At 33.0% G+C, this 25,264-nt stretch overlaps 1 protein-coding gene and 1 long non-coding RNA gene across 3 annotated transcripts; one reads left to right on the forward strand and one right to left on the reverse strand.

The window, feature by feature from the left end:
- Positions 1-959: 959 nt before the first annotated feature.
- On the forward strand, positions 960-17,034 carry LOC105790729 (uncharacterized). Of its 2 annotated transcripts, XR_008198818.1 has the most exons (3): positions 963-1,548; positions 1,630-1,711; positions 16,794-17,034. It is a non-coding gene; the product is annotated as an uncharacterized LOC105790729 (long non-coding RNA). The 2 variants fall into 2 exon arrangements; XR_001132577.2 differs by lacking the exon at positions 16,794-17,034 and having other exon boundaries at positions 960-1,548; positions 1,630-1,775.
- A 4,521-nt stretch (positions 17,035-21,555) lies between these two features.
- Positions 21,556-25,039, reverse strand: LOC105793120 (uncharacterized). The gene is made up of 5 exons (XM_012622048.1): positions 24,821-25,039; positions 24,227-24,718; positions 23,663-23,845; positions 22,044-22,148; positions 21,556-21,810 (listed from the first exon to the last, which is right to left on the reverse strand). The coding sequence occupies exons 1-5, from the start codon at positions 25,037-25,039 to the stop codon at positions 21,556-21,558; spliced, it is 1,254 nt and encodes a 417-aa protein (XP_012477502.1).
- Positions 25,040-25,264: the final 225 nt, after the last annotated feature.

Consider the following 25,264-nt stretch of genomic DNA (forward strand, 5'->3'; position numbering starts at 1 on the left):
TGGGCTCAGAATATATTAAATAAGACTCAAGTTGAATTTATTCTAAATTCGTTTACAGATTTATTCATTTGTAACGTTTCTGGTATGATTGGCCTAAATTGAGTATGTGAATGATCATGTACTTTGATATGTTGAAAACTTACGATCTCATGGCAGGGGGCCAAAAGTCAATGGTATCCTCTCAATTGTATTGTATGAATTATGAAAATGGAACAAGGTTAATGGTATTTATCAAGGACAAACATTTTTATCATTATTATTATTGATTTGATTAATGATAATTTTCGTCATGGAAGAAATAAGGGTGACTTTGAGATAAAATGGATCGAATTAGGTGAACGAATTTAACTTAGAAGGATCATGGATATCTTATAAAGGTAACACACATATGATAACTAAAGTTTAAAATAAGTAGCTTTCATAATGATATATAATGTGGAGCTCGATCATGGTACCTTTGGTAGATTGAATCCATGACGAAATAACTATGTAATTAATAAATAAAGAGTTAGAACTTGATTACATGTTATTTTAGTCTTCATTATATATGTTCAATTGCTTCCTTTACTACCTCAACATAACTCTTTAAGAGATTGCGTGTAATATGAACACTTGTATGGAATAAAAATGATTGAACAAAGAAAAATAATTCATTGGTTTTACTTATCGAGTAATAAGTGTTTTTTTAAATTTAATGATTAATTTGATATAAGGTTAATTTAATCACTTTGGTATCCGGATTGAATGATAAATCTTAACTGGAGCTAAATTAAAATAATATTATCTAATTATTTGAAATGAAATAAATCTAATTTAATAAATTTATGCATGCATTTTAATATGGTAAAATTGACATGACTTGAACATAATTTTTTTTTGAAATAACACAATTGGAGTATATTAATAAATAAATAAAAATAGTCCAACAACCATAACAAATGGAAAATAAAACCCCATAAACAGTCAAACCTAATTTCCTAAAAGCAATAACTATACCCCAGCCATTTCCAAATATTTCCTTTCCCAAAACCAGATCCTTATGGGTCTCAAAATCAGAAGCATTCAACAATGGCCTGAAAAACATCACTATCTATTTTCTCCTCCTGACTCTTACTTCCCTTCACTACTACTTTCCCCTATCAGTGAGTAGCCCAACATTACCTTGAACCCGATTTTCATTGCACAGTACCAGAGATACTCCCCCCAACCGTTCCCCTTCAATCTTTCTCCACCGCCTCATTTACGAAATCTGGCACCCCGTCAAGAAGATAAGTATTCCTTTCCCCCTTAATCCTTCAGGGGCCAAAAGATGACCCACTTGGTTCCCCTACCTCTGAATTTGCGAGAATACAAAGTTTTTAAATCTCTTCCTCAAAAAGTTTAGCTTTGAGATGTAAGTATTGATGCATGAATCATCTTTTCTATTTGCCTGCAGTTTCTTTATCACCGTAAGCGAATCGCCTTTGATCATCGCATCTTGAAACCCTAAATCAATGCCCAATCAGACTACTTGGAGACATGCAATAGCTACTGCAGCGAACCCCATTGGTATGTGATTATTAATATTTTTTGTTGACCCCAGAACAACCCCTTTTGATTTCTGATAACAATCCTCGAACATTTTTTTAGAGAGTGAGCTTGAAAAGCCCCATCAAAATTTATCTTTATGAAAGCGTTCACTGGAGGCCTCCATCTTACAATCTCAACTCTGGTAACAAGTAACAGTTTGTTTAAGGCATCTAATTCTTCTAATTGAGCTTTAATCATTTCTGCTATTGCTTGAGCCTGATTTTTAATCCCATCATGCACATATTTATTTATTTCAGTCCATAACACCTAAAGGGCACACCCCACTATCTTGCAAATCTGGTTAGACGAGGTAGAAATTAAATTATCAAGTCAATCCTAAAAGATAAGAATAGTGAACTCCATATGATAGTAAATGTTTAATTTGTTCCACACTTCTACTACAATGATACAATCTTGAAACGAGTTCCAGATTGTAATTTTTATCTTTTCCGGTAGGTTAAGTTTCCATAGCTTCTTGAAAAAAATGTACAATTTATTTGATTCCAGTAAGGCCTAGATAAAAATGAATTTTGTATAAGAATGTTGTACCCACTACGAACCGAGAATACCCCAGACGCCTCACCTTGCCAGACAATTGAATCCACCTGAACTGCCTGTGCTAAAGGAATACATAGAATTTTCCTTGCTTTCTTAGCACTAAACATACTGGTAATAAACTGAAAATTACACTGCCCAGTTTGTTGATCAATTAAATCAGAAACATTTACTATATTTTGGCCAGTATATCTTGTCTAAATTCTGTGCCCTTTTAATCTAGGAACTCACGCCTCTATCCAAACATTAATTTTGGAACCAGTACCCACACGCCAGCACAAACCCTCTTGAAGTAATCCCTTTGCAGACCATATACTCTTCTAGGTATAAGATGTGTAAGCTCCCAAGTTTCAACTCATGAAATCTGACTTTGGGTAATACTTTGCTTTTAGCGATCTTACTAACAACGTGTTTGTATTAGTCATTAAACGCCAACATTGCTCTGCCAGAAGCACCAAATTAAACTTCGTTAAACTTTGAAAACCCATTCCCCCATTATCTTTGAGATCACATAAATTCAACCACTCACACCAATGAATCTTTTTCTTTTCCCCATGCTTTTGCCACCAAAATGGACTAATAATTCCTTCCAACTCTAAGCACAGGGACTTCGGTAAAAGAAAAGGACATAGCATAAGTAGAGATGGCCTGAAGGACACTTTTTATAAACACCTCCTTACATTCTCGTGATAATGGCTACACACACCAACTCTTAATACAACTTAGCATACGATCTTTCAACAAATTAAAAGTTTGTTTCTTTTTTCATCCCATCATATTAGGAAGGCCTAAATATTTTTTCAGGTCTGATGAAAAACGTACCTCTAATTCTTTAGAGATCATTCTTTTTTGTTGTTCTTGTATGTTTGAATCGTAAAAAATAACTGATTTATCAAAGTTAACACATTGACCCGAACTTCTCTCATACTTCTGCAAAATCTGCTTTAAGACCAAGGATCCTTCTTTTGTGGCTTCACCAAAAAGAATATAGTCATCGGCAAATAATAAATGAGATATTTTTGGCCTTCGACGACAGATTTTTGCCCCTTTTAATAAACCATCCCTCATCGCTAATCTCATAAGGGTTGAAAGACCCTCACCACATATTAGAAAAAGATAAGGGTTAAGCGGATCACCCTGTCTAAGGCCCCTAGCTGGTGTAACAACCTCTCTCATTTCCCCGTTAAGCACTACAAAATAAGAAACTGTACTAATACATTCCATAATGAAATTGACCCAACCAGTTAAAAAACCCATTTTTTAGCATTACTTCCCTCAAGAACATCCAATCCACTCTGTCGTACGCTTTACTCATATCAAGTTTCAATGTAAAAAAGCCTCTCCTTTCAGTTCTTTTTTGTTTAAAAGCATTCAAAACCTCATAAGCTAAAAGAATATTATCTGTGATTTATCGACCCGAAACAAAAGCACTTTGTGCTTCATCGATACAATTATTCAACACTTTCTAAAATTGATTTACCACTGTTTTCGAGATAATTTTATAAATGACCGAAAATAGACAAATGGGTCGAAAATGCACTAACCTAGTTGAATTTGCAATTCTTTGAATAAGAACAATGTGAGTACGATTAATCTCCAATAAGGAAGTGCCTTCATTAAGAATATCTAGACAAAATGAACCAACATCTTGGCCTACAATATGCCAATACTTCTGATAGAAAAAAATGGGTATACCATCAAGGCCCAGAGCTTTAGTTGGGGCTATATTTTTCAACGCAGGGAGAATCTCCTCCTATTCATATTTTGATGATAAGATCCTGTTTTGCTCCTTCATTATACACCGTCTCATCCCTTTCAAAATATGATCCGAGTTGCCAGAACCTTGAGATGAGAATAGATTAGAGAAATAAGTATTCGCTATATTTAACATACCTCATTGCTCCATTATAATCCTTCCATCATCGCCTTGTAACCCCCTAGTCTGATTTGTTTGACAACATTGAGATGTAAACCGATGAAAAAAATCATATTTCAAGCCTTTTGCTTCTAATAACATTCTTCCTTGTCTATCTCCAAATTGAGCGTCAATTATGTATCCAAAAGCTTCGCAATATTCATCTCATTTCTAACCCCTAAATTCAAATCACCTAATTTACTTTAAAGCGTTTCTATATTACCCCTATTTCTCTTTTTCAACGAATCGGCGCACTTCTACAAACCTAAACGTAAAAATTTCATACGCCCAGGAACAGTGCCCACAACTTACGAATCTCAGGGTCACAAGACTCCTCTAAAGTCCACCATGATTCAAAGTGAAATTTTTACCGTGGTTTATGTTGGAAAAACAAGTTTGAAAAATGCAGTGGAAAATAAATTTAGGGAAAACCAGAGTTTTAAAAATTTTCCAAAATAAAATATTGGTTGTGATATCTGAAGTAATAAACACTTGATCAAAATTGTACCTTTTCGATTCCTCTAGGATGAGCGCTTCGACCGAGTAGTCTTCTCCGCTATACTCAAGCTCACGTCTACCGAGTGTGGGCTCGCTTCGAATCAGAAAATTTTTCACAAACAATGGAATAATTTTACAGTTTCTCTAAACTTTTGGGTCAAGTTGTGAATCAGAAAAATATCTATAGAAATTTTCTGGAATAATCTCTTTAGAGAATTTTCTCTCTACAACTTTCTCTTGAATTCAAGTGTGTGTAAATAATGATCTAATGCTCTCTTTATATACTGAGAGTTTAGAGAGTTCAACTATGATTAAACCTAATCACTTTAATATTAAATTAATATAATATTTATCAAGATAAATATTGGATTAAATTTAATATTAAATCTTATTAAAATAATAGAATGTTTATCTACAAGATAAACATTAAATTAAATTTCATATTAAGATAATAAATTTAATATTAAATTAATAAAATACTATTAAGATAAGTATTAAATTAAATTTAATATTAAAATAATATTATTTTTGGAATAATTAATTTGAAATCAAATTCTCTAGTAGAATTTCAGTGGAAATGTAACTCTTCCACTGCTCAACCGCCGATGACCAACCGCTGTTGGCCATCGGGATGCCGCTGTCGCAGCCACTTGCACCGCCGTGTTCGTGATACAGGTGCGACACCTTTACTGCACCTCGAGCCGATTCGACTGTTACCGGTTCGATCTAGGTCAATGACGACCCGATCGATCCGGTCTAGCCACTAGTTGGACCGTTGGTCCGTTTTTACATACCAGGCCCGATTCGACCAGTTTTTGAGTCTTGATCTCGGTTTGGGCTCCTGGGTCTAATTTACGATCTCAGGTCCAATTTTCAAGTTCAATTACCCATTGGGCCTATTGTTTGGCTTGAAAATTAATTTTAAAAAATATCATATTAATTTTAATTAATTTGATTAATTTATTTTTTTAATCAAAATTAATTTTTTCCAACAATCACTTAGATTTTCCAAATTAATTTTTCAAGAAAATTCTTTAATCAAATTCTCTAGCTGAACAATTCTTACGACCACATAATTTAATTTCATATCGAATAAATCGACTCAATTAAATTATTCCCAAAGTCGTAGAATTTTCTTCTGATTCAAATATAATCCAATCAAGCTTTTGTTGAGCTAGCAGATGGATCAATCGGACATATGCAATTAGGCTCTAGTGATTACAATTATGTCCAGAAGCATCATTTCGATAACTCGCAATTACTTAATCATGGAATTAATCTACAAAAAGTACCATGATTGAAAACACCTTATTGTATACTATTTACGAAAACAATCTATCCAACTGCTTTGTCCAATGACGTCGTCATGTGTGTGTTACCGTCATGTGATATCCTTTATTCTTTTGAGTTAAATCCGTTCACTCAATACAATAATATTTTATCTTATTGTCACCATCGTGTCTTCTTAATGATTAATATAATCACTATCAACAAATAACTGTAATAAATTGCTCGTTCGAGAACAAGCAATCCATGGTCACGTTTCATATTTATCAATCCACACAATGCCAATAAGATGATATCATTAACTCTTTAATTAAGCTATGAATTTCGCTGTTACTAGTAAATCTATACCATACACAAGTCATGTACCCAACATATCGACTATGGGCTCGATCATCTTTAGAGCATAAGCCTCCACTTATATCAAACCATATGAGTTGCATACGTATGGTCAGTTACTAACTGAGGATTTAGGTAAATCACACCATGAACGTCACAAGTGAATTAATTCACAAATGAATTAATTCACAAATGGATTTAGAATTAATTCATCTTGGGTCCAGTCCAATGTATTATTCTATCATTGAATACATCTATGTCTCTACTCGTGGAGCCAATTGCTCTGATAGCCAAAACTAGCCATCTCCCCATTTGGAATTGTAGACGACATAATAATCCTTCTCAATATTTGAATCAAATACTTACATCTTACATTGATCCTTTTACGGGATTACAGACTCATTTATATTATCTACTGAAGTAAGTTATCTTTTTCACAATGTAAACGTTCTTTACAATGCCACTTATCTTTAATTTGAATTTTAGACAATCAATGAGCTAATATTTGCTTGTCAAAATTTTGCTATGTATGCAAAATATAAAAGATGAAAATACAAAAGACATAATAGTAGAATGTGAAATTAACTTTATTTATTTATTTATCGTTCAAATAAATAGAAAATAGTTACATGTTTATTACAATATGGAAACATTTCCCAACAGTTTCATCTCTACTACATCATCTAACCTCTCTCTAATATTGTTTTCTGCAAAGATTCATCTTTCCCATGTAAACCATGGTCCTTCATATCCTAGATCTTCTAGCTGACACTCAATCAAAATATCTCAGAACTCCTTCACACAGCCTTGCTCCCATGGTAACCCACCATTCTTCTTATAAGAATAAAAAATCTCATTAAAATCTCCTCATACCATCCAAGGCAAACTTTGATCTTGGCCCAAGCATTTTAAAATATTCCAAACCTCTAATCAACCCATCTCCTTTGGAGAGCTATAGAAACTCGTCATCCTCTATTTTTCCCTCTGTGAGTTTTCCTGAACCTCCATATTTATGTAATGCTTTGAAAAACTCCTTAAACTTAAGGATACATCTTATTTCCATCCCAAAAAAAGCCCACCTCTTATACCCTCAGCTTGTACATCAATTTCGTTATATAACCCACATTTTCTACGAACACCCTCCATCCTTTGTGAATCTAGCTTCGTCTCTATAAATAAGAATTTAGGAATGATTAAGTTTCAGTGTATGCTGAAGCCTTCTAATTTTTCACGGACTCCTCAAGCCGCGAACATTCCAACATAAGAGTTTTATTGTTGTCGGTCGGCTTGCTCTTTGGCAGTCGTTGATAATTTTGAGTGAAGAGCCTGCATACTCTCTTCAATTACCACCAATGCATCTGAACTACCAGAACCATTTGTAGTAGAAATCATTTGTCTCAGTTTCTTTTTGCCCTCAAGACGTGCTATTGGATTTTACTCTAGATTGTATGCCATCAAATCCTGTCCATGCCCAATTAACCAACTCAATCGATCTCCGCTTTCCATATTCAGATTACCTTCCAAATTTATGCCCAATATTGGGTTAATATGCTTTTTATAATCCAATAGTATAGTATCCCTACCATTCGATCCCAAGAGAACATTCCGACTTTTTCTCCCCAATTTTCCATTCCCTCATCCTTCCTCAGCCAAATACTCGGTGTCCCTAAACCCTAAACCCTAGTAATTGCCCCCTCGTCTTAGCTCATAGTGAAATATCCCATCCTATATCTCCCTCTTGGAAATCATTATTCAATTGAACTGGATAGAAACTATCCCCATGACCCAGACGCCCATATAAGAAACAAAATAATGTGAGTTTCTCATTTTGGAATTTTGCATAAATAAAATTACCAAGAGAAAGTTAAAGTTTATTTTTACTTTCTAGTGGCAAACGTACATCAATCTTCACCCGAATACGCATAAATGTTTCAACCCTCTAATAAATTGCCTTATATCGTACTCTTCAAACACCCAAATAAAATTACCGAACTATTTTGCAACCACTTCAGAGATGAATTTTGACGGAAGATCATGAATTTGAACCCAAAAAATGAATAAATTAGCCCAACTTGCATCAGATCTTCATTCCTTTCCATATTGCGAAAAACAAATAAATGATTATTAAACGTCCACGGTGCACAATTAACCACTCGATTGATATCCACCCTATTATAAAATTGAAACAGATAGCGCTTCTCCCACTAGATCTGAGATCTGCACCTCCAAAGGGTGCCGTAGATTTTCTAACGTATTCCTCATTGTAGGGAAGTGAATAACACTAGCCGTAAGAAAACATCCAACCAAAAAAAAATCAAACATTTGTGCCTGCACCTCAGCTCCATCCTAAATCTGCCATACCTCCTCTTCTTCTTTGTTAATATTCAAACCCTCTCTCGCGTTTTCCATTGATTAAAGCCCTTAAGAATTTAACATTAAAGACAACAATTTGTTACTTTTTCCTTTTAAAAAAAACCCTGATCGATAAAACAAAACAAAGGAACCCTAAAATTAAAACCTAGAAACCAAGAAATGTGCCACAATAGAGCAGACGAAAAAACAAAGAAAACATGCCATATTGGCAGATTTCTCCAAAATCTTTATCTCTTTAACATAATTAAAATAAATCTTTTTTAAATTATTTAAATAGATAATTAATTTTAGTTAAAAAATTAATTAGGAGTTTAAAATACATATGTAAGTTAACTCAAATAGGGTCATAAGGTGGTCGACTTATATAGGAAGCACGTTTGCTGCTCAAGCAAGCATAGATTGTGGAATGAGAGTCCTTATATGACTAGGATAACCACCTATGTTGTTAATTCGCCTAGGACTTTTTTATTTTATTGATAATTCCAAATAACTAAATTCATAATAAGGTCTCTAAATATCTAATATTGGCTAAAAAGAAAAGATTCATGAATTAATACAAATTAGAAAACTTTAGTTGTCAATTTACTCATTTAATTAAAAGAGAGAGTTTGTTCGAAACCATTTTTTATGAATTTTTGAGTAAGTATTTATGTTTGCATTTATAAAAATACCCATTATTCATTCAATTTATGAGTTATAGAATAGTAGAGAAGATTTGATTAGTTAAAACAATGATTTAAGTTATCGAGAATTCAAAATTAATCGATAAGATTTCATGGAGTCAACTTCAACTAAACTTTTCAAGTTGTTTTGAATAATTTTTTTGCACAATTCTAGTTCTTAAATCATAGATCTTTGAATTATTTATGAAATGGTTTTTGAATCACCTGATTTTGAGGTATGCAGTTCAAGATATGGTTGTTTTAGTAAAGTAGTATAGTCCTTACGGGAAGTTTGAGATTAATCAAAAGATTTCACAATGTTAACTTTGACTAGGCTTTCTAAGATCTTCTAACTACCTTTATGTGAAAAGATCTTTGAGTTTTCTTTGTAACAATTTTTGAATCACCTAATTTTAAGTTTTTCAATTTTAGATATGATTATTTTTATAAAGAAGTGCAATTCCTTGTGGGCGTTCAAGATTAATTTCAAATCAACTTCTTTAACTTGTGAAAGCATATTAAAATACATCAATGTATTAGATTATTGATGATTTATTATTGTTTAACTAACCAAGTTGAATCTAGATTGTATTAATTTCTTTTAAAATTTCGCTAGCACTCATTCCATGTTTTTAGACAAATATGTATTGTTGTAAACAAAAAGTAATGGCAAAATAGTTGGACTTGTTTGACTTACTGTAAATTTTGAATACTCTAAATTACTTTATAAATTGGACAATTTTGTAAACAAAATATTTAAATGATGATTTTTACTGATATTTTAGATATATACTAGACTGAGTTAATTAGCAAATTAGGTCGTTTTCCCCAAATTTAGGGAAACATTTCGATTTTGGAGAGAAAAATATGGTCATTTGATCCAATGGTCAAAAAATATAAATCAATCAACTTTTTCTCAACTGTTAAAATTTTAAACGGCTAATTACATTTTTGCCCCTGAACGACTATTTCATTTTCTATATAAACCCTACTTATTTTCTTTTTTCTTCATTCAATCCTATTCTCTCTACTATTTTATTCTTATTTTTTTCATTCATTTCCTCTCAAATTCTTCTTGTCTTAATTTTATATTTCGTAATTTCTTTGATTTTATTTTATTTTTATAATTTTAAAATATCAATGCTTCTTATTTGTTTGGATGACAAACACATTTTCGACGTCTAATTACAAATGGTAAAAAAATATTATTAATTTTTTTCTTTTAATAATATAATTATTAAGTTGTTAACATTATATAATCAGACCAAAGATCGAATTATCGAGACATATATACATAATTTAAGTGCGAAGGCACCGTGCGTTATTGAACAACACTTGCAAGAGGCGGGATTCATGCACGTGTCTCGTATGCTCGGGGGACTAAATTGGAACCCACACTTATCAACGCTTTGGTAGAAAGATAGAGATTCGAGACACGCACATTATCACACCCCAAAAATGGGCCTAGAAGAATCGTGTTTGTGAATCAAGAGAGAATGGTCATGCCCTAATTTTTTATTTTATCTGTGCATTTTTAAAAAGTAAATTGATTTGGTCTAGTGGTTAAGTGTTATGGATTGTATGCTTGAGGTCTTGTGTTTGATTCCCTTTCCTTGAAATATTTTTATTAATTTTGTCTCAATATCTGGATTAGCACTCATAGGTCATCTTTAATTTTTGTTTGCTCATTATCAAGAATGAGCTTGTTGGTTTAATGGTAAAATTTTAGCATTCCCTAAGATCCCAAGTTTGAATCTTGTTATGTGAAAAAGTTATAAATATTTTTGTTCTTCCCTTGTTATGTCGCCCTTGCTGTTAGAGAGTGGGTCAAATGCAAACTCTAAACCACCAAATTGTGATAACAGATAAATCTGATAGGTTAGGATATTGTTTAATATATTTTTTAAAAAAATTGAGAATTATTCCCCAAAACTCTCCCTTTTTTGTCGTCCCACTTCCCCCTCTTTCTCCATTTTTTTGCACATTGTTTCCTTTTTTTGTTGTAGTTCACCTTTGTTGAAATTTTTAGTGTTTCTTCTTCTGGCTATCTCTTTTCTCCATTTCTTGTTGCTCTATTTGTAATAGCCCGAATTTTGGGCTAGTGAATAGTGATTTCGGGACCACAAATTCGACGAGAAAATTTTTATTCTATTTTATGGTCTACGGTTTCACAAAATGATTTCGTAAAAATTTCGTTCGAAAATTTTGAAGTTTGGGCACTCAATTTAGTCAAAAGGACTAAATTGTAAAAAGTGCAAAAGTTGAGTTCTACATCTTAGAAGTGTCCAATTGTTATGGAATTTTAAATTGGAGGTCCTTAAATGGTAATTAGACCATTGATTAACTTGTTGGAAAAAATGGACAAGAGATAAGTGAAATAGAAAATTTTTAAGTTGGGGGCATTTTGGTCATTTAGTAATTAAAAGAATTAAAAATGTAAAAATAGCCAAAAATCAACAAGGGGGAAGCCATATTTAGGGTTTTGAAGCTTCCAAGCTCCATAGTAAGTGATTTCAAGCCCCGTTTTCAATGTTTTTTTACGTTTTAGAGTCTCGATAACTTGATTTAGCTTATTATAGCAATAATTTAATTTAGGGTTCATATTTGGAAAAATACTCATATGTGAAATATGTTTATTTTGATGTTTTATGGTAGAATATGAAGCTTGAAATTATGTTAAATAACTTTTTTTAGCCGATTTTAAGTGAAAACGAGTAAATTGACATAATCGATAAAAATACCTAATGTTCATAAGTGTTAGAGTGAGAATTTGATGTTGCCATAGAAGGGAAAATGTTCAGCATGTCATAAAACATAAGAAAAAGGAATAAAGTTTAATTTTCGAGCCTAGGGACAAAAATATAATTTTGCCAAAATGTGATTTTGGACTGGATTGAATAATGTGAGTGTTAAATAAGTTAAATGTGTTATTATAAGTCAAGAAAGACAAGGAATTGACTTTGATTAGTGAAAAAGGAAAAAATGAGAAAAAATGAGAAATTTCTCGGTTGACCATTCGGAATAAAAAGGGATACGAATGAAGTGAAAGAAATGATCACTTGCGTGGCATGGACTGTGTGTAGGCCACTATGTGAAAGTGAAAGTGATGGTCACGTGTGTAGTACTATGTGCAGGCTACTACGTGTACCAGAATGATAGGTCGCATGTGTAGTACTATGTGTAGGTTACTATGCGTACCAGATAGCTTCGATCACGTGTGTAGTACTATGTGCAGGCTAATACGTGATCGGATAATGATGGTCACATGTGTAGTACTATGTGCAGGCTACTATGTGAACTAGTATCATTAATTATAAGGTGGTTGCTATGTGCTGATCTCACCGGATATCATTGATTACAAAAGGTGGTTGCTGTGTGCTGAATCCACCGTGTATCTGTTATTATTCTGAAGTGTTCATCGGAAAATTGACTAAGTGAAAATACATGAGATCATGTAACGATTAAGTGTGATTGAATGATGAATATATGTGTGGAATTAAATTGAATAATGATTGAAAGTGAAAAAGTGAAATTATGAAAAAGTAAAATTAGCAACAAAGCAGTTTTGGATAGTAACAATAGTGTGACTTTGAAAAATCACCAAAAATGATGAAAATTTAATTAGAGAGTGAAAAAGATATGAAATGAAATCTTAATGAGTCTATTTTTACATAAAAGAAACAGAGAAAACAAAAGAGTTATATATTTTGAGATATTTGAATTTTAGTGAGGCAGGGTCGGATTGATTTCGGAATCCCCTATTTTGACTTTGGAAAATAATTAAAAATTTTAAAAAAATAATTATGACTTATAATTTATATTATTAGAATCCTTAATGAGTATATTTTCAAAGAAAATAAACGGAAATATCATCTGAATTCTGTACAATGAGATAATTCTTTTTTTAGTGAAAAGAGGTCAGATATGTTGAGCAGTGAAACATGGGTGACTTTAAAGAATAAAATGTACTAACTGGCTAAGCCAAAAATTCTGAAAATTTTATGGTAAGAATATATGTGAGTCTAGTTTTTGGTAAAATTAACATAACTTAATTTGGAGCTCTGTAGATCCGGATAAAAATAATTTAGTGACTATAACTTGACTAGACAGCTTTGAATTTAAATATAAGTGAATAGTAAAATTATGTATAATGCTATTTAAGCATGTTATATACATAAAGGATGTTATGTAAATGTCTGATTATAATCGATAAATGTTGAAATAGGAGTGATGCTTATATTGGTGCATTACTGGTCATGGTAAGCTCATGAGAGAAAACAAAGTTTCATAGCATATGCGTGGTATATTTGGCATGAAATGATGTCATGAGTGGCTCAGGAATGAACTCATGTTGGTAAGTTGATGCATAATTATAGTATGCAAATATATATATATTTGTAATATTTTGCTATGTGATTCAGGAAAAGGGGAATAAATAGCATACTGAAAATTCGACCATGGTGCTAGTTTATGTTAAAGGAGTGTTTTATGGCATATCTTAAGTAATGGAATGTTATGAATTTCGAGATTAATTTGCTAGTCAAATAAATGACAAATGAATTGATTACGTATTCGTAATTTTGACATATGCTTGGTATATGAAACGTAATAATATATGCTTGAATAAACTTTAAGTATTCGAATGACATGGATTTGATGGTGATAAGATTCGAACATTGAATTCATAAAGCACAGGTGATGTATTATTGTTGTGTGATAGCTTGGTTCGAGAAATTGGTTAGGTAAATGGTAAGTGAAAGCATTTATGGATATAGAAGAAAATTTGGAGTGAATATGAAATTTAGCTCAATTAAATGATTTCATCAATTAAACATTGTGTATACCAGAATGTGTTAGTGAATTACATATTCGTAAGTTGACATTCAAAGTTCAGTTAGTGATATATGAAAATAACATGAAAAGATTTATGATTGTGATTAATATTGATTCTGACTTAAAGTGGATTCTTCAATATTGGATTGATTTAATGGATATATTGAGCATATGAATAGGTATGTATTGGGCCTCGTAAACCCTAATTAGCGACTCGAAGATAATAATTTGAAAGTTTTTAATTTGGATGAAATTTTATAACTCGGTTTAATATGTTTATAAGTGTATTTATTCTGGTAATGCATTGTACCCTATTCCAGCGTAGAATATGGGTAAGGGGTGTTACAATGTGACATCACCAAATTCAGCCCTAATGTTTAGGCCGGGTTTGGGGTGTTACACTATCTTCTGTATTAGTAGTCATCACATTCTTTCGCACGCAATCGGCAGCCATTGACAGTCATTGCATCTTGTCGCATGCAACCGATAGCCATCGCAATCTGTCGCTCCTTGTGTGCCATTAGCCGACAACAGTAGCAGCCCTTTGGTGACCCGTAGTTATTTCTCCCAATATTCGACAGTCCTTATTTGTTGCCCCTAGCCATCCTCTACATAGATTAGGTGGGGGTCCTAACCTTTTGTAATTTGTATGTGTGCGTGTCTTATTCATAAGTGAATTGTATGATTTGGTGATAACCAGATGTATGTATAAATAAATCTTGTTGAGTCATATATGTGTGAATCCTAACCCTATGTGATTAATAAGTGTATGATAAGAATTAAATGATGTTGTGTTTTAATTGATATCGTTCAGTTGTGACCTATGTTTTCTTCTGGCGGAGGTTGAATGTGAGTATTTCCTCTAACTGTAAAATTTGGTGTAAGTTGATTAACTACGGGTATGTTTCATTTATGGCCAAATACGGGTAAGTGAGTTGGGTGACATGATCAAAGGTGAGTATGCTCTAATTTGAGTTAGTCGAATGCGTATGTGTCCCTTTTGTGTTGCTAAAACTAGGGGCGAGTAAAATTCGATTCGACTCGAAAAAATAAAAAAAATTAAATTTCGAGTTAACCGAATCAAGTTATTCGAATTAATAGAATTATTCAAGTCAACTTAAATTTTTTTTCGAATTTTGAGTTTGAATCGAGTTTAGTTTTAGAATTCGAATAATCTAACTACCAAACTATAATATTTTACATTTTTACCCCAAACTCTCAAACCTCTCCACTTTCCCACAAAACTTTTACTCCCTTTCTATCCCACTCCCCCTTCTACCCCCTACCCATCTCTCCCCTCCCCCCCCCCAAATTTTTTTTGAATATCCCCCCTCAAATTTTACTTCCTCAAAATTTTCCTCCTCAACCCTTAAAACTTTTTATTTTCCCCTAAACTTTTACTTTTCACCTTTTACCCCAAATTATTAAATTAAATTAAATTTTATCTCTATCTACTATTTAAATTATTATATTAAATTTCACATTTTGTACTATTTATATTATTAAATTGTTTAATCATATTAAATCTTTATAAATTTTTGTTAAAATAGAAGTATTAATGATGCCATAAAATATTCATGTTAAAATTTTATGTTGGTATCAATTTCACATTTTATCTTTAAGATAAATTTTATTAAAAAAGTCACATTTTTTACATTTAATATATTTTATAATGTCAAAATATATAGTGACAAGAATCATATAAGATAATTGAAGCAACTAAGCAAGCAAAGAAGCTAACCCATATATAAAATATTAATAAATAAATTATGAGGGGATGAAAGTTAATAACAAATTTGATTACGGTGGGCAAATTTGATTACGGCGAGTGACAGTGATTACAAGGACCCAAAATCATTTTTTAATTTAAGTTGAACAAATATATTCGATTCAAATTCCATTGCACTTGACTCGATTTGAGAAAATTTTAAATTGAGTTAGGATGATAAAATAGGATTCGTCAACTCGATTAACTCAAAATTTGTTCATTCGATTCGATCCAATTTAATTGAGCGCTCACCCCTAGCTGAAAATGATACTTGCCTGTTTTTGTGATGGTTGAATGTGCCAATAGCATGTTTTTGATCTATTAAACTATATCTGCAATTAGTATGTTCTGATAAGTTTTATTTGAATATGTCAATAGCATGTTTTTGATCTATTAAACTATATGTGTAACTAGCATGTTCTGATTTGTTTTATCTGCATATGGGAATGTCTAATTCAAGTATGCTCAATTATGTTATATCATTTACATATGCATTGGGGTTGGGTTATGTATGATTTGGATGAAGTTCTGGCAGATTACTATATGCGATTCTGGTAGTTTACTCGTAAATTCCAATTTGGCTGCTAAACTGCATTATCTGTTTCTAGTGGTGTTTTCACAATAAATCTAGCAGCTTGTCTGCATAATTTCTAGTGGCTAAAGACCATTAATTTGGTATGTTGGGTTGGAAGGGTTTCTAATTACCCTAATTGGTGTGTTGAGTGGACGGAGATGGTGTGTAGTGGATGGGGGTAAGATTTGCTCTGTTGATACTTTGTATTGCATCATTTGATCATACCCATGTTCATGCACTGGTTGATAATTTCCATGCTTATTACAAACTTTGTATTGATGACACTGATTGATGATGTGCTATGTATTATTAACATTGTGTGGATGGTTATTGTTTTTCTGAGAACGACTTTATAAATGAATTGTTACTTTTTTACTCAAACTGAGCTTCTTAAAGCTCACCCCCCTAATTTTCTCCTTTCAGATAATCCTCAAAGTTTGGATCAGACGCGACATTTGGAGGGCTCATCTCGGTTTTTTCTAATTAAAGTATTTTAATTTTATAATTTCATAATTAATTGAGACTGCAAAATTTTTTATACGAACTGTGGCATGGGATTGGACTTCAGGTTTTATTTTGATTTAGCATGCATGTAACATGTTTAAATAATTGGAAAACCAAAAAATTGATCATATAAGTTTGAAACATGGTTTTAAATAACAAACTAAAGTCATCGTATTTTTCTGCTACAAAATCTGTACTTGAATTTCTAAAAAGTAAATTATAAGTCAAATATTTTTCCAAAATTAATATGAACTTTTGTTTAATTGGATCTTTTTTTAAAACTTGGTAACATTAATGTTTATATAAGTAAAGAAAAGCACAGTACGGCTTTTCGAAAAAGAAGCAAACACTTACAAAAGTCAATTTCTGAAGGCTTGATTGTTTTTACTAGCCATTTCAGTGGCCAATGTGATCTCCAGAATTGGGTTGTAACGTCTAGGCCGGGTTTGGGGTGTTACACACATTTCATATTTCGTGTGGTGAATGTAAAATCACACTCGAGGATGTAACATTACAATTCATTACCGGGGTAGTGGGCGTTGACGATTGGAGCGCAATTTGCGACCAACTATTAGACTGTGTCAGACAAGTTTACTGATAGCCGGATAGAGATGAAATGATTAGAAGAAAATTTCTCATATATTGACAACTCCGCTAGTACCGTTGAAAGACATCAATACGTGTGTGCATTCATACTGAGGTTAATCGGGGGTCTTCTAATGACTGATAAATCTCGAAATCTAGTACATTTAAGGTGGCTTCTACAACTAGTCGACTTAAAAGAAGCGGGGCGACTCAATTAGGGATTAGCTGTGTTGGTGACATTGTAACGAGAGATGTGTTGGCCAGCTAAAGCACAAAAAATTAAAAAAAAAGATGGCTGCATACTCTTTCTTCAATCATGGGCATGGTACCACCTACAATTTTTACGTCCTTGAGTAAACGCCCTTTATGAATTTCCACTCATAATAAGGTAAAATTCATTTAATAATATATTTATCTTAATATTTTTCCATTATTATATTTTTGAAACAACATATTATTTGAATAGGTGGAACAATAACGCGAGTCATGTGGCTATATCGAATGAGCTCGAAGATACTTGACTATTGTTAGATCAACGATTAGAAGTCGATGTTAGTTTTTGAAATTTTCAATTATATAATATTTATGTAATGATTTGAAATTTAATATTAGGTAAGTAATAAAATTTATAATTTTGTACTGTAGTTTGAAAGGATGTCATATTCTGATCCAAGAATTCAAGAATGCATCCAGTCGAATTTTTGGTGAATTGTAATATCTAGCATGTCAAAGTGTCATTAATCATTTTTGCAACGGTTGAGATGCACGAATCTGATCGAGTGATGCGCCAATTCAAGTTTACGCAAAGTATTCTTCCATCATCTTATGAGGTCGATAAACTTCACAAGATCGACTTATGGGGAAAATCGATGAGAACTTACCTAAATTTCATGCCAAATATATCTACATCTAGGAACATATGTGCAATTTCATACCTATGTTCAAACCAATTGTTTGACCAAATTTGGCGACCTCTTCGGATTACATGACATAGTTTAGAGTTTACGTTAAACCATATTTATTGCCAGAGACCCACATGAGTAGGCATTATCGTCGTAGAAGGCCAAGAAGGCCCCACACGAGGCCTCGAATGGGATTACGTGTCGACCTCATCAACATTAACTCCAATCCTAAATACTATATCAATGGGTGTACCACCTCCCAATCAATATGATTCATATTTTTTTGGTGCTTTCATAAACCCCATTTTTTTACACAAGCACCATATTATGCACCATCACACCATACATCAACACCTTTTTCAGGAATATTTTTTGCACCACCTTTATCCCTAGGATCATATTACATGCCACTGCCGACAACAACACCAATGTATCTGCCATCACCTACAAGTCCAACATTCTATCCACAATTGGGTTATTTGGCACCATATACTTTTCCACCGATAGTGTCGCAAATACTCCTAACATCATCTACAAAGTTAGGTCATCTTTACATCTATCTATTAATACCATAGACAATATACAATGGGAATTTAGGACACAAATGCAATCTAGCATGGAGGAACGCGATGAAGATGAAGATGAATATCAAGATGGAGGTGACGGTGAAGACGATGAGCTGGAACCTCAACTACGACGCAATCCTCTTTAGATTTTTATCATCAACAATCTTATCATTATTTAAATCTCATTATGAAAAGAAATCTGCTCAAAATTTCAATATGAAACCTCATTATGACAAGTTTAAAAAACGCTTCTAACAAGAAGCTTTTTCCTGAAAAGTTTTTAAAAAACGCTTCTGGATGTAATGTCTAAAATGTTAGAACCATTTGTCTAAAAATTTTTAGATGTGATGTTTGAATTTTATTCTAGATTCTCATGCCCGAGAATCCTAGTTTAGGATTAGGATTCAATAAGGAAAATAATGTCTTTCTTAACCCAAACCCTAACAAGAAATCTCGTGATAAAATTTTAGAATTCAGAAATCCCGGGATAATGAGTTTTTTTAAAGAATAAAGCTAACAATATGTTGATAGTCATTAAAGAATAAAGCTAACACTATGTTGACAAAAGAAATGGTTGGAATAAAAAAAACTTCTCTTAACGTGTGTAAGCACTAGACCTATTAATGGGCTGGGCTACCCACAAGAAATTTGGGAGGGTTTGAACAAAAATATTAGGCTCGAAAAATGGGCTTAGGCAAAAAAATTAGGCTCGCTTAAAATAGGGGCTAGGCTCGGGCTTGATCATTTAATCCTTGAGCCCGACCCGACCCGTTTTAAATTTATGATACTTTATATCATATTATTTTGATATATTATGTAATTTAGAACATATTAAAAAAACCTATGCTAAATATATAATATTACTGTAATGTAAACATTAAAATAATGTTCAGATGACTATATAAAAAAATTCAGTAAATAAAAAATGTATAAAATTATTAAATATTAAAATAAACTAAAATAAATATTTTTTAAAAAAAATTAAAACTAATATGGGAGGGCCTAAATTGGGATTGGGTTAGTCGTTTGCAAATATGGACAGGTTTGGGTAAAATTTTAGGCCTACATTTCGGGCCGGACTGGGCTTGGGCAAGCATAAAGTTTATTAATATCATGTTTAAACCTAGCTCGACCCGACCCATGAAAACCTTTAATAAACTTTCTTTTCTTAAAAAAAACAAATAACATACCCTGACATCATAAAATTTGTAACCCTTAAAAGTATCTAAAAATCAAAGGTCAGAAATACTCACTCTTTTCTTAAAAAAAAAAACATTAGCACCCTAAAATTTGTAACCCTTAGATTTTTAAAGTATCTAAAAATCAAATGTTAGAAATACGCACTCTTTTCTCCATAAATAAAAGACAAATGGTGGAAGTTATGGGATGTAGTTAAGAAAATATGAAGGAAATCATGACTGCTTTTTCGTTGTTCTTCAAAAATAAAAAGATCCCATTGACCCTCTACTTGGTTGGTGAGAGAGAGTAGTCTATATATGCCCACTTCGGTTTCTACTTTAGCATTACAAAAACCCAGTTTACTCTACCCTGAAACAAGAAAATATGGAGGCATACATATACAGTAGTCCATCATCATCACTAGAAATAACTTTTACAATGAAAGAAACCCTTAAATACATGGGAAAAGCTTTGGTTCTGCTAACCCTATTTGTTGTTTCCGTGATTTTAATTATATACAGCTATAGGTGCATCAAACGTCGTATAAATGGTTGTTACGTCGATGGCCATTGCAATGGAAACGCTTCGAGAATCGAGCTGTTTGTGTTGAAAAACTGATCATGAATGAAAAAATACTCTGTGATATTAGTAAGTAGAGTAAGTGTCTTAAACCGTAATTACAAACTTATTGACCTTTTATAGATTATTTGCTAACAGACTAACTATATTAACAATAAAGCTAACTACTCAAACTAATTATCAACTGACTACTCAACACTCCCCTTCAAGTTGAGGGGTGAAATAGATCTTTAACCCCTAACTTGGACACCAAATATTCATGTTGTTCGATTCCAAGTGTTTTAGTTATCAAATTCACAAGTTGTTTAGTTGTTTCTATGTGCTGCATTTGAATCAAACCTTCTCAAATTTTATCTCGTATAAATTTACAATCGATCTCTATATGTTTGGTGTGTTCATGAAATACAGGATTGGCTGCAATTTGTAATACTGCCCGACTATCTAAAAATAGTAAAGAAGTGTGACACTGATCAAGGCAAATTTCTTTCAACAAGCCATCCAACCAAATAACCTCTGCTACTACTGATGACATACTCATGTATTCAACTTCTGTTGATGAATGAGACACAATAATTTGTTTCTTTGAATTCCATGAAATGAGAGAGCCCCCAAGCTTCACACAAAACTAGTGACTGATCATCTGGACATGGGACATGAAACCCAATCTAAATCACAAAACGTAACAAGTTGTGGTTTATTAGATGCAATCAACAAAATACCTTGGCCATGATTTTTCTTTATATATCAAACTACCCGAAAAGCAGCTTCCAAATGAGATTTCTTTGGTCTGTGCATGAATTGGCTTAAGTGTTGAACCGCAAAGGATATGTTTGGTCGTGTGTTGGTCAAATAAAGCAAACCTCTGAGAAGTCATTGATATATTGCAATATCTGAAACTAGCTCATCATCATTGACAGTTGGTTGTATAGTTTCGTCATATTCAGTTAAAGTAAGTTTTTGATTTTGTTCAAGAGGTGTACTTGCTGGTTTTGCTTTTCCTAACCCAACATCGGCTATCAACTCCAACACATACTTCATTTGGCTTAACACAATACCTTTACTTGACCTTATAACCTCTATACCAAGAAAAAAATTTAGTGCACCCAAGTCCTTCATCTTAAAGTTCTAGTGCAGAATCGTTTTAAGCTTATTGATACACTAATGTCACTTCCTGTGATTAACAGATCATCAACATAGACAAGTAGAATGACTACGTTACCTCCCTGCCTTTTTGAAAATAAAGGATAGTCATGTTTGCTTTGTGTGTAACCTTCTTGCAACAATGCCTCATTAAGCTTCAAATTCCACTATCGAGAAGCTTACTTCAACCCGTACAATGATTTGAGTAAACGACACACCTTGTGCTCCCTCTGTTTGCGAAAACCTTCTGGGATATCCATATAAACCTCCTCATGCAGATCACATTGCAAGAAAGCATTGTAGACATCCATTTGGAAAAGAGGCTAGTCATTCATCGCAACCATACTAATGACTGTCTGAATAGCAACATTCTTGACCACAGGAGAAAAAATTTCCTGAAAATCAATACCAGCCCATTGGTTGTATCCTTTCCCCACCACTCAAGTTTTAAATCACTCAATAGAATCGTCAGAATTGTATTTGATCTTATAGACCCATTTGCACCCGATAGGAACCACGCTATAGGGTAAAGAAACAACCTCCCATGTACCATTGTCTTTCAAAGCACGAATTTCTTGTTGCATGGCATCGACCCATCTTGGATCTGAATAGCCTTAGTATATGTTTGGGGTTCAGACATGGAAGAAATATGGGCTGCAAATGACTGAGTATGAACAAGTAAATGCAAAGCAGAATACACATGAAAAATGTGGTATGCACCTAAAGTAAGAGAAATGAAAGATTGGTTGGAGCAAACATAATTCCTCATCCATGCGGGTTGCTTGACAGACCATGTGGTACGTTGTAAGGGGATTGAAGTGGAAGAGGTTGGTTGAACAAACGGGGAAAATGATGGTTCAGGAAAAGTACAAGACTAACTCAGTGAAATATTAACAGGTGGTAGGATTGGTGAGGTAGAGGTTGCTGGTAAAACTGGCGATGTGGGAAGTATAGGAATGGAAGGTTTGGGCTCAAGATCAAGGAAATGAGAGCTATCAGTTGTAGGTAAAAACACATAATTTTTGTTGGAAAATGTAAAAGGAAACTTAATCTCATGAAATATAATGTCTTGATTAACAAAAAAAATTAGTTTCAAGATTGAATAATAAGTAGCCCTTTTTAACATTGGAATATCTCATAAAGACAGAAGGAATAACCTTTGGAGAAAATTTATCCCGATAATTAGGTGTGGTAGCATAGAAAATACATCCAAACACATGCAAATGAGAAAGATCAGTAGGTTTATGATATAAGACTTCAAAGGACTCTTCCAATTCAAGAGAGGAGTAGGTAGGTGATTGATAAAAAAACAGTTAAGACACATTCACTCTAAGTTTTACTAGGCATATTAGATTGAAATTTGAAAGACCTAGCAACTTCAAGCAAATGTCGATGCTTACGCTCGGTAACTCTATTTTGTTGAGGAGTATAAGCAAACGAGCTTTAATGCACAATTCCCATCATACTAAAATATTCATGCCACTCATTATTAAAAAAATCATATCTATTATCACTACGAGCATATTTGATGCTGATGGAAAATTGATTCTTGATCAAGGCAAAGAATTGTTTAAAGGATACAAGAACATCACTTTTGGATCGCAACAAATACACCTATGTCATTCTCGAGTAATCATCAACAATAGGTAAAAAATACCTGACCACTATGAGTAGAAATACGATAGGGCCCACATAAATCTATGTGAATAAGAGAAAAAATAGCATCAACACGAGTTGTGCTTATAGGGAATGACAATCTAGTTTGTTTAACAAGGGGACACACTAGACACTATTGGATGCTATCATTATTCGAAACTGTACAAGGAAGATTAAGCACCTTATTTAATCTTGAAACAGAAGCATTTCCAAGTCTAGCATGCCAAAGGAAAGATGGTTCAACATTTGCTGAAAGAGATGTAATAGGTGGATTTATAGCCATGTTAGTCTGTTGAGAGGGTTGCACGATATAAAGACCACATTGCTTCCTACCAATCCCCCTCATCTTTCCACTTAAGAGGTCCTGAATAAGACAAAATTTAGGATAAAATGAAATAAAATATTAGAGATCATTAGTAAGTTTAGAAATAGAGAGAAGGTTATAATTAAAATTCGAAACATAGAGAACTTTGGTAAGTTTAAGGTCAGGTTGAATAATGCAAGTGCTAATGTGGGTAACCAAAACAGAGGAACCATTGGGAATTCAAACACAAGGAGAATTCAATATACATGCAATAAGAAATTCTAAGAATTGGAAATCAGATAGCATGTGGTCAGTAGCTTCACTATCCATAATCCAATTGTTAGACACACCAACCATACTTGCTAAGCTCGTAACAACTTCAATAGTAGGCTCCTTGTTTAACAAGATTAAGATTTACTGATATTGTGTTTGAGTAAACACAAGCGCTTGTGGACCAATCACAATACCAACATCACGAACCACTTCACCATTACTAGTAGAATCATTAATTGAAGCATTGTTCACCACAAACCCTAAAACATTATTTGTCTTCTTCTTAGTGAACTTAAAATCAGCCGGGTAGCCAATTATCCTATAACAATTCTCTCTTTTATGCTCTTTAATCTTGAAATGATCACACGTTCCATTAAACCGCTTCTTTTGAACAACATGCGTTGAGTGTAAAGAAACTAGATCTAAACCTACAACACTCGAACTATGCTGCTTCTGAGATTCCTCTTGTGTAAGCATGGAGTAAGCTTGATTTACAGTTGGTAATGGGTTCATCAACAATATTTGATTGTGCACTGCATTATACGACTCACTCAACCCCATCAAAAATTGAAATAGGCACTGTTGCAACGCATGTTCAACATTCTGCCTTGACTGATCACAACCACATGAAGAAAAAGGTACAAGAGTATCGCATTCATCCTAAAACAGTCTCAGCTTAGTGAAGTACACAGATATAGAATTAGTACCTTGAAGATGCGAAGTAATTTCTCGATGTAAAAAATAAACCCTAGAGCCATCAACCTTATGAAAATATTCCCTAAAATCTTTCCATACAGCTGTTGCGCTAGAGGCAAAAACGATTCCGGCTGAGAACTCACTGCTAACTGTATTTAGAATCCAAGATGATACAATAGCATTACACCGCTCCCATTGATATCCCAACTCATCTGGTAACGACTCTTTAAAACAAGTACCAGCCACAAAACCTAATTTGTTTTTGGCTAATAGTGCAATCTTCATTGACCGACTCTAGACATTATAATTATCAACTTTAAGCAACTGATGAGATACCAACAATGCACCTAAAGTATCCGATGGATGCAAGTAAAGAGGGTGATTAAAATCAATAACCAAATAAAAAAGATTCACCATGATTGAAAACCAACCAGTATTGAAGCAGAGAAGTCTATCAATCAAGAATGATGCAAATAAGAGAAAACTGCCACAAGCAAAAAAAAAGCCCTA

This window comes from Gossypium raimondii, chromosome 8 (genome assembly GCF_025698545.1).
Source record: "Gossypium raimondii isolate GPD5lz chromosome 8, ASM2569854v1, whole genome shotgun sequence".
Lineage (NCBI taxonomy): Eukaryota > Viridiplantae > Streptophyta > Magnoliopsida > Malvales > Malvaceae > Gossypium > Gossypium raimondii.

Excerpts from the sequence above, each read along its gene's own strand:
- LOC105793120 (XM_012622048.1), bottom strand. The coding sequence starts at position 25,039 with ATGAAGATTGCACTATTAGCCAAAAACAAATTAGGTTTTGTGGCTGGT. Across the intron at positions 24,719-24,820 it reads TTAGGGAATATTTTCATAAG|GATGAATGCGATACTCTTGT; the intron begins GTTGATGGCTCT and ends AGACTGTTTTAG. Across the intron at positions 23,846-24,226 it reads TGATTGGTCCACAAGCGCTT|GACCTCTTAAGTGGAAAGAT; the intron begins GTGTTTACTCAA and ends TGTCTTATTCAG.